Source organism: Lactuca saligna, chromosome 4, assembly GCF_052625555.1.
Source record: "Lactuca saligna cultivar CGN05327 chromosome 4, ASM5262555v1, whole genome shotgun sequence".
Lineage (NCBI taxonomy): Eukaryota > Viridiplantae > Streptophyta > Magnoliopsida > Asterales > Asteraceae > Lactuca > Lactuca saligna.
In genome coordinates, this window is record NC_136420.1 from 115420808 (window position 1) to 115432143 (window position 11336).

The following is an 11336-nucleotide window of genomic DNA, read 5'->3' on the forward strand; positions in this document are numbered from 1 at the left end:
CATGCCAGTTATAGGTTTAATGCCTTGGAAACCATTTGCATGTATAATTTGTGAAAACATAGATCCAAGGTATTTAGGGCGTTATGTGCACCATAAGATGTTGTAGTATACAAAACCCATCAGAGCTATCAGAGCCTAGGCTTGGTTTTCAATTATACTTGATGCAATTGCTGACACAATCGATTTTCTGCTATTCTGGGCTAGGGACTCGCCGAGTCCATTGATGGACTCGCCGGGTCCATGTACAAATTCATCCAACTCGCCAAGTTTTTTTCCTACACTCGACGAGTCAGAGCCCCTGAGTGCGTATTTTCGAGTTTTTGGCCGGTCTATAACGGGGGTATAAGGTTACTACCTATAAAATGATAGTTTAGTAGGTGTCCACTCTCACCCACTACTTCCTTGACTGGTGGAGGGTCGTTAGCCAAACGAGTTTGATAAGACATTAATTATCCAATATTTAAAAGTATAATGATTAATATAAAGTAATTAAACCTTATTAAATTCCCAATCTTAGTTACGTTAGGAAAATATGATTTGGTGCTAACCCATGAAGTTACACTTTGTGCCTTACCAAGTCGTTGGTGGAGCGTGTGTGGGTAACCGACACACTACCATGGACTAGTATGAGTGGCAAATGGTAGCTTAATATTTATCATAGATTGGTGGAGCACGTGTGGGTAACCGGCACATCGATTAGATGATAAAAATTAAGGGTACCAAGTTAATTTGCATGGTTATTCACACCTTGTTTGTGATCCTTGGCATCCCAATCACAAACTTGAGAGGACACAACCGAGATTTAAACATGCCATTGAAAAGTTCAATGAATATCAAAAGATCTAGGAGTTTTAATCCAATTAAAACCCTATTAGATTTTCATGGTGGAAATTGGTGAATCATCATTCGACTGCCTTCAAATATTTTATAGCTTTGATTACGGCATCCCTCTTCCAAGTTATAAAATATTGTGTTGGGTCCTAGCCTTAATATTACATATTGGGTGTTATATTAAGGACTTAAATCAGCTAACTTGAATTTCTCCCTTTGTAGGTGTCTAGGTCAGACAATTATGATCTTTCCAAATCCCTTGGAACAAGCTCTCCTAATGAAGATGATATCCCACGATTAGATCATGGAAATCATACTTCTCTTCCTCCACCTCCTCCAATTATTCTCCCTAACCCACAAGTTGTTGAAAAGTTCAAGGTCACTCAATCCCTATTGGCGAGCAAAGTCTATATGTGCTTACATCTTGGATATGAAATTTCATATTGACAGGCTGGGAGAGTTGGGTGTCGAAGTCTCAAGGTAGCTGGCTGTTGACTTGGTTCTCCAATCACTTCCTAATGACAGATCACGACATGACCCTTAATGATCTTACTTATTTGCTTGTTGCTGCTGAATCAGCAATGATATAGGGCACTAGTAAAGAAAATTTGATTGGAAGATCTACTTCCCAAACATAATTGGACATTAACAATGGATACATTGGAAGTCTAGAAAAGTATTCTCTTCGAAATGGAAAGGGATCAGCCATAGTCAACCCAGTTGACCAAATGGTAAAGAGAAAGGCTAAGTATGAGATTGTCCCATGTACCATTACTAATGAATCGATATGTTTATATTGCCAAAAGAAGGGGCATTGATTGAGAAGCTGCCCTATTTACCTGAAAGATGATAAGGATGGTAAAGTCAAAAAGTTTGACTCTACTTTGGGTAAAGTCCAATATCTAACTCTATTAAGTTCCTATTTGGAGATTCTTAATACATGATGTGACTAGGTCGCATATTGATGTTTTGTAGAATCAAAGAAAAGATAGGAAGCTTATAGGAAGAGTAAGTTGATTCTGATCGTGAAGATGGTTTCTGATCGCATGGTTCGATGATCAGAATTTTGAGCTGCTACTTAAGAGTTATGATATATTGCTTAGGAATATATAACATGTTTTTCATATGCATTTGCATTATAAGGATAAGTTTTTTCCGCAAGTTTTAAATAAAAGGAAAGTTTTGATTTTATTTTAAATTTCCTTACAATGAAATTTGTGAAAAAGAAATTGTTGTTAATATGATTCCATTGATAGCAATATTGAAAATTTATTTGATTCTTCCGTTTGTGGTAGTGTCATAATTTACTAAATAAGGAAAGATTCTCACCACCCAAGTTTTAGTTGGATAGAAACTTGGAACCATGCAACTTGTATTGTATGATGAATGAGAATTTCCCATCTTTGGAAAATTAAGACAATAATTCCTTGTTCACATGTATTTGTGAGTCAAGTGAATAACTAGGGGATCAGGTACACTTGGGTGTGCGCTGAACAGGTCCACCACAAAGATAAATAAGATTATTCATCATGATTTACTAAATATGTTTATACTTACAAGTTTAAGTATAATTCTGAAACATTGGAAAAGTTTCAATGTATGGCAGAACGAATGAGTAGAATCAAATTAGGTAGAAAGATAAAAGTTTCTCTAATCTGAAAAGATGGGAGAGTACTTTAGTATAGTGTTTTATGATTATCTTAGTGATTAAGAAACCATATCACAATTGATCATCTAAGGACATCTTAGTGAATTTGTATGACTAAGAATAGGAATCGTGAATTGTTGAAATGGTTAAAATCTAAAACTTTACATGCACCTAATTTGAGTTTACTTGCATTTTCATTTCAAAAAAATGAAATTGCTCTCTTATATGCATTTAACCACTCATATAACTCTTCAAACCCTACCAATATAATCTATCATTTTGTGTTGATATATATGCAATATGCAAGCTACAATGTTCTTATATAGGGTAAATATTTTATTTAACTCATCAATTAAGTAGCATGATATGAAGAGTTTTGGGAGTTACAAATCAAAACATTTCAATTATTCATAAATTAAATTGTATATTTTAAATAATCTTGAGAGTTTCAAATGAAAGAGGTTCAAGGAAAATGCTTACTTTATAAGATAACTAGACGAATATCCGCGCGTTGTGCAAAATTATATAGTTAACCTTTTAGTAATCATATGTCATTGAAAATATTTTTGTCATTTATATTAACTAAAAATTTATTATTATTACATATAGAAATTTTTTTGGAAAGGAAACTTCCCTAACGAGGGTTTCCGGGCCAGCTTTCACATACCGACTAATCCCCAACTGCAAACATGAGGTTTTGCTTCATTTCCTAGAGTCACTGCAGACAAACTTTCATGGCCACAAGGGCTCCATGTAACATTATAATTAATTTGAACAATAGATAATATAACACTTACTAAAATCGAATCATTTAATGGTATCTACTCATGCTTTATGTGTGTATAAATTAGTTATATTTCTTATCTATTTTAATTAACTAATGTAATGATTTATTACCTTTAAAGAAAAATTGACGACCTTTTAATTTCATAATGATACTTATTTAAATTATCAACCATTGTTTGTGCTGTAACATAATTTAATTCATTATTTTATTTTATTTTAACTATTATCATTATAAATTAATTTTCAAATAATTTAGCTGAGTTTTAGTTATTATAAAAAATAGTTTTTGGAGATCTTTTAATTAAGTTTTACTATTAGATTTATGTTCTTTTACATTTTTTGTATTTAATATTTTCCTTTTAACTCTTGTAAAAAATATACATTGAGTTTTTTTTTTAAACTTTAATTGATATTTTACTTTAGGTTTTAAATTGTACACTATATTTTTAAGTTTGTTTGATATATTAATTTAGGATATGAATTTAACACTATATTGAAGTTATTGATAATTCATGAAGTATTCCATTTATGATGATATTTATAATTAATAACATATTTAAGTTAGAAATTATATTATAGAGAAATATGAAAAGTTGGGAGTTTCAAATTTATATAGTGAAAAGAAAAATGTTTTATTTATAAGTATAGTATGATAGGCGAATATCCACACATTGTGCGTAATAAAATTATATACTTAACATTTCAGTAATAATATATCAATGAAAATACTTTTGTCATTTATATTAACTAAAAAATAATTATTATTACATTTAGAAATTTAGTTAATGTAAAATTATAATTATTTTGAACAATAGACAATATAACATTTAATAAAATCGAATAATTTAATAGTATATAGTCACGCACTTTACGTGCGTATAAAACTAATTATATTTCTTATATATTTTAATTAACTAATATAATGATTTATTAACTTTTAAGAAAAATTGACGACAGTTTAATTATGTTATTTTAATAGTTATTAATATAATTTAATTTAAAAAAAAAAAAAACTTAACTAAATTTCCATCTAGTTTTTGGATATCTTTAATTAATTTTACTTTTAGATTTATATCCTTTTATGTTTATTATATTTAATGTATTCCTTTTTATCTTTTGAAAAAAAAATATACATTGAGTTTTTTTTAAAACTTCATTTCATATTCACTTTATGTTTTAAATTTTACACTATATTTTTAAGTTTGTTTAATATATTAGTTTTGGTTACACATTTAACACTATAATAAAGTTATTGATAATTCAAGAAGTCTTCCATTTATGATAATATTTATAATTAATAACATATTTAAGTTAGAAAATATATCATAGAGAAATATTAAAAGTTAGGAGTTTCAAATTGATCTGGTGAAAGGAAAAATGTTTCATTTATAAGTATAGTATGATGATATAATATGATAAGAACATTGGTTTATTTCATTTAAAATGATGGTCACTGCCTGCATGTCGCTATGCTGTTTTTGTTTATTTGTTGCAGTTTAATTTCATAACCTTTCCTTATGTTTCTTAAGTCATGAAAGTAAAACAAATTCTTTTTAAATGACGTGTTTAGATAATTTCTCTATGGGGTAACAAGCTATATATCAGAAAACATTATTTATGATTAAATTTCGTATTTGTAATATGTATGACTAATAATGCCTTTTAGTCTATGTACATGGCACTCTCTTTACTCTAGATCTGTGTTATCCAAATGATAATGAATCAATGGAAATTTCGGGGATGTAACATTATAGTATAGCGATTATTGCTTCATTTAACGAAAATGAGGTATCACTAGTAACCTGAACCCTATGATTGGGGTCATTTGAAGACTGACATGACTGTGGGTTATTTCTTAGAGAAACTTTTCAATATCACAACAAAAGAAAACACATCACTTTACACCAAAAGTCAAACAAACTTTAACATAATATTAATCCAATAAAAACATCAACAAAAACCATGTAAAGTTCAAAGTAAGTAATTAAACATTCAAGTTCTGAAAAGAAAATAACATGAGAAACAAGTTCACATCTGTTTGACCAACAAAAAAGCACTATGTTGTAGCCAACGCTTATTTGTATAACTGCTTCAAAATTTCCGTTCGTGCTTTGTCCATCAACATCATCTTAATCTCCGACTGGTCATTAGAGGCCTCAGGGTTTGATGAACTTGCATTTAATGCAAGAACCACATCCCGACACATAGTAAAATGTGTAGGATAGTTATCACAAGTGAGTGGCACAGCAACAAAAAGATTGCCACATTTTATGCACACAAGTTCTTTGTTGGTTCTAGCATTGGAATAATGGAATCGAAACTTGCAACCTGGACACATGGTCCAAAATGTTTCTGTTAGCATGCACAAAGCTTCCAATAAAATTTTAAAGGCTCCTTCAGCACCAGCCACATTATTTCTCCCTTCCTCAACTTTGGCATGTAGCTTATTATAATTAGTGTATATTTCTTCAAAGGTTGCAGGTTTATTAATCAGATGTAGAACCCCATACCAATCTGGTTCACCATTTTTGATTTTCTGTCTTGAGTTATAAATGTTGTTAATGGTGATAAGCGGTGACTGTAATTCAACGCCGTTGATTCCCTAATACATAGAAGCATCAATTTTTAAACTAAAATATCCAATTACAAGATTAAAACGATAAGAAAAATAATTAGAAATCACCTGGAAATCTTTAAGACAGTCTTTTTTCTGGATAGACATTGAAGAATACAAAATCACCTGAAACCTTCGAGATGAACAATGAAATAAAATTTTGATGTTCTTCACAAGCAAACAAATGCTTTTATATTGTTTTTTTGGGGATAATGTGAATCATATATATATATATATATATATATATATATATATATATATATATATATATATATATATATATATATATATATATATATGTTTTCGCATTAATGTACATTAAAATTTTCATTTAATCATCGTAACAAAGTCAACCTCCTAAAAAAAAATTAATTTCGTCACACCATAAGATTTTGTAAATCCTAATGTAACGCCCGCAAGATACGGCTAGATAATTAAAGAATAATATGATAACTATTCTTTATGACGAAAAACAGGTGTTTCCAATAGAAGATTATTTAGGGAAAATAAACCAAATAAAAGTCGTAGTATTCGGAAAACCGAACTTGAGCAAATAAGGAACATTCATATCTGATTTCAAAAGGGGAAGTTGTGATTTTTCGAAAGTTTCAGCATAACTGTGTTAACACAGAGACCGTAATTCAAACCAGTCGATTGTTAGGAAAACAATGTTAAGGTGAGTTGAAGATCTCATCAATACCTATTTGTCCATATAAAGACAGTCAAGAACATATACCGTATGGAAGAGTTATGATTTTTACATAGATTTTAACTGTTTGGGCCTGTTAAAAATATTACTTTAAAAATAAAATGAAAACTACCCGATAGAGTCTAAACGAAGGTTCTAGATCTCGTCGATAGATATGCGTAGATACAACTAACGTCAAAAATGGTGTTTGTATGAAGAATATATGATTTTCTGAAGTTTTCCGAGAAGCGTCATACGTAGATAGCGTGCACGGCCCACACCTTCTAGAAGGTGGTATGTGGACCACCATATTTTGACATGTGGCAGAAAAACGGGAGGATCAACATCTTAGGTGTGCGCGGCGCACACAGTCTGGGCGTGTTGTGTAGGTCCTATTTTGACCCTATAAATAGCCAACCATCCTCATTTTTTTCCACACTTCCCATTCTTCTTTATATTGAGTTTTCTTCTATTTTGGCCTATATTCCCCTTGTTTTTGTCTTCGACAAAGCCCTACAATCTCTGAAGTAGTAGTAACTATCAAGTAGAAGCACTGCCAGAGCAATTTCCAAAATTCTTTTAGGAAATCTCTGTCTTTGGAAATTGTAAAGGTGAAGCGCTACCCTAACTTGGAGTCACCTACTTCTATCAAGTGAGTGAATAATTATTTTCATATTACACATAGATATGAAGTATTCTTAAATACTATGTGTACTTATATTTGTGTTCTTGACATGTGTGTTATATGCGATAAAGTGAAATGATTTTACTTGTATAAATTGCTTTATCATATTTAAATTGCATTGGGGTAGTAACGGTTTTAGGAAATAAATAACGGTGAGAGGCCATGTTGTAACATCCCAAAATTTAAGGCAAAAAATTTAATTTTAATAAGAGTAAAACAATCATCCAAAATGTGTTTATAAAACCATAAGAGAAAATCATAGCATGTCAATAATCATTCAAGTACATCATATCAACAAAGTGCAGAACATGGTGGTGTGTGTGATGCGATCATCCAGAGCCTTTCCTTTTCGATCCAAAAGTACCTGAAACATAAACTGAAAACCATAAGCATGAAACTTAGTGGGTCACTCAAAATACCTCCTACCATATATATCAAACATACAATAGGTCGTTCCCGATAACCGTCGGGCCCCGTCTGACATCGATCCCCGCTTGGAATAAATTTGTCAATGATATAAGATGGATGTTGCCTCATCACATTCATCAGGCTCCACTCGACATTCATACGGATAAAAAACACATGCAAGAATCACTAAGAGAATCAACATACAATAGATTCATCATGCCTCACCCGATATATATGGGAAAATGTCACTATAGCCCCACTAACTTACAAGTTTTGGTTTAAATGGTCCCTTATTTTATTTTTTTGGCTTTAGAAGGGCATAAACTAACATTTAACCGGCTAATTTGGGATTTTGACCCAATTTAACCGGTTTGCTTGCCATGTCATCATCCAAGTAAGCTACTTAGTCAACTCAGATGAGTCGGTTTACACGTCATCAACTCACCACCGAGTTCACTTACTTAGGCACTAAGGGTTAGGTGGTCCCGTACTATATAAATGGATGGTCTCTTGGACAAAACCCTAAGACTTCGTTACCACTTCCGGCCAAACACAACCTAACAAACAAAAATAGAATACTCGTCTTCCCTTCACTGTCTTCCATGGAGCCTACCCCACCACCATCACCAGATACTATAAACTCCAACAACTCGATTAACTCAAGAGACGAGATATACTTGAATCATTTGCACACGATTTTCTGCGACTGTGGTGATAAAATAGCCGAGCAAAAAGGTGAGGTGGAGCGCATGAAGGAGGAGATGGGTCGCGATTACCTTCATTCCAGGGTTGATGTCCTGAACATACAGCAAAGGTTCGAAAAGGTTGAGAAGCAGATTCAAGCTATTGCATTGTTAGTTTGTGGTTCTTTTCGTGGTGATGCTCCTGCTAATGATTTTCGTCATTCACTTGATAGTCAGCAAGTGATTTTCAAGGAAGTGAATAGTAGTGGTATGATAATCTAGTGTTCGTTGTAATCGTCTATTATGTTTAAGGTTTTTGTTGTAATATATGTTATTAGGATTGTGTGCGTTCGTTTGTGTTTGTGGTAATCATGTATGATGTTTGTGGTAATCTAGTGGTGTTTGTTTACGGATGTTTTTTGAAGTCTTGGGAACATGTAACAGGCATTTTGATTTGTTGGGATCAATGTTCTTGATTAAGACTAACGATTTGGACACTTGGTTGGCTTAATTAATGAAATTTAATTGTTGTTGGTGCACCAACTGTGACAGATATTAATGAGGTCAAACATTGGGGTAATTTCATCAAGGGGTATTTTCGGAATTTACAATTTAAGAACTTACTTCCTTACTCGGCTGGGGTATTTTCATCATTTGCTCTTTATAAGTACTTTACCTCCTTTACTCGGTAGTACATCCCATTTCTTTGTACATGTTCGTGTTTGCATTTTGAAGTATCTTGGAAATAACGAAGCAAAAATGGTGAAATGCTCATGTGGATGTTTGGCCATAATCAGAATGTCTTCCACTCCATCAAACCCTGGAAGACCATTCTATGCTTGCCCCACTAAGGTTTGTTTGACTTTCTTTATCAGGTAACTGTAGACCTAATTTATTTCTTTTTATCATTGCATTCTACACATCTAACTTCTAAATTGATTTTGTTAGGGACCTCGTAATGGTTTTATTTGTTGGGTAGAAGAAGTAGACACAAAGAATAGGAGTGCTGAAGCAGTTATGATTGCAGGATTGGCTAGTTCAAAAAAGAAGCTTGAATCAAAGATTTGGAAACTGAAGATGTCTTTAGTTCTAAGTTGGATTATTTTCTTTAGCATAATTGTGTACAAGTTGTAATTCGTATGTAGCAGTTTTTTATGTCCTTGTCTGAAAGACCCCAACTTTCGTATTTATGAAAGACCCAAACTTTCATACTATTTCAAAAGATTTCTTAAGTTACTTCATAAAAACATGCTACACGCATATTTATAAAACAATATTTTATATTGATAAAGTGATTACAAAAGATTGGATACAAACCGACTAAGTTTTATTACATTTCATATCTACCCAGGAATCTACTATTCATATACATACATGAACATTAAAATACAGATAAATACTATTAACTATTCTAAATCTTTCAGCAGTATAAAACTATATTGGATACTCATCACCTGCAATTGTTAAACATTGAGAGGAATAAGCGATAACGCTTAGTGAATTCAATAAACAGATACAATATAATCTTATGCCTTATATATACTTCAATGTGGCAAAAGCAAAGAGGAACAACAAGACATATGTGAAATCATGTGACAAGCGTTCATATCAATCAAAGACTTTATTCAAAGATATACTTTTCAGTGAGACATAACGATTTCAATACTTGATATGCATCAATAAAGCTTTAGCCCAAATGGCACAGAAAACATATAAATTTCTGATTAACATTTTGGTAGATTTCAGGCTTATAGCCCTGTCTAACCATTTGCCAATACCATAGAATAGAGTTTATTCTCTTACGGAGTCATGCTCTACATGGTCAGAGGCTACATATCATTCCTATCAAACCTTATGATAATGCCATAGAATAGAAGTCATTCTCTTACGGAGATATGCTCCACATGGCCAGAGGCTACGTATCAGTACCAATGTGAATCTAAGTCCTTTCACTGATCACATGGTCAAAGGTATTATATTTGCTATAAAAATAGCGAATAAAATAACATGGAAGAATAACTCAGAATAATAACATTGAGAAGCACATAGCACACATAACACATAACATACAATTATTCGTATATATTGAACTCACCTTAAGTTAATCGGGGTTAAAATAGTAATTTCGACAGCATTTCGGCTTTAAATATGACTTTCTATGTTGAAAACCGGAAGCTTAATTGAAAACCGGGCTCTGCGAAGGTATGGCTTCAAAACCAAAAAGATAAAATTTTCGGGCTTCTCGGGGGTCTCGGGGCGTGTTTCGGGTGCTAAAATTGATACTGGGGCTTCGGGAAAAGTCAAAATAGTGAAAATATGGAAAAAGGGGCTAAAATTGGAAATTTTCAAATTCTAGCCGGGAGGGTTCGCACCCTCCTATTTATAGGCGAGGGTTCGGCCGAGAAGGTGACTCAGCGAAGACACGCGGCAGCCGCGCAGGGCTCCAACGAGGCTCGGACGGAAGGGTGACGAAGCAGCTCGGTGGCTCGGCTCGTAGGTAAGCACGCGTCAGATCCGGATTGGCTCGCACTTCGGTCCACTCAGCATGCAACACGCGATGCTTCTCGGAACGGCCACGTCTCCGATGACGCTGCTGCTTCGTGCGAAGTGACGTGGCAGCGACGAGGGTCTTCGGTGGCTGTACTGTTCATGTGAAATTCTCGGATTTCGAGCCCCGAATTTCTAAAATCCATAACTTTCGCATACGAGCCCCGTTTTTGACGTTCTTTATATGCACGTGTAGCTAAAACTACGCTCTACAACTCTTGTTTAGACTTCGTCAGCTAATTTTGAATTTATTTTTAATATTATTACTTTTAACAGAACGGGACAGAAAAATCCATTAAAAATTCATAACTTCTTCATCCGACATCCATTTTTGTCGGACATTTTACCGTTGTACTACATATGACGAGACCTTCGATTCTCGTTTAGGATGTATCAGTCAAATATCACTCGATCTAAAATTCAAGTTTTTAGCTGTCTACTGCTAA

The 11336-nt window shown here is 33.0% G+C and overlaps 1 protein-coding gene across 1 annotated transcript; it reads right to left on the reverse strand.

The window, feature by feature from the left end:
* Positions 1-5339: 5339 nt before the first annotated feature.
* LOC145040062 (uncharacterized) lies at positions 5340-5987 on the reverse strand. Its single transcript, XM_078988048.1, has 2 exons — positions 5949-5987; positions 5340-5867 (listed from the first exon to the last, which is right to left on the reverse strand). The coding sequence occupies exons 1-2, from the start codon at positions 5985-5987 to the stop codon at positions 5340-5342; spliced, it is 567 nt and encodes a 188-aa protein (XP_078844174.1).
* Positions 5988-11336: the final 5349 nt, after the last annotated feature.

Excerpts from the sequence above, each read along its gene's own strand:
- LOC145040062 (XM_078988048.1), bottom strand. The coding sequence starts at position 5,987 with ATGTCTATCCAGAAAAAAGACTGTCTTAAAGATTTCCAG. Across the intron at positions 5,868-5,948 it reads ACTGTCTTAAAGATTTCCAG|GGAATCAACGGCGTTGAATT; the intron begins GTGATTTCTAAT and ends TCTATGTATTAG.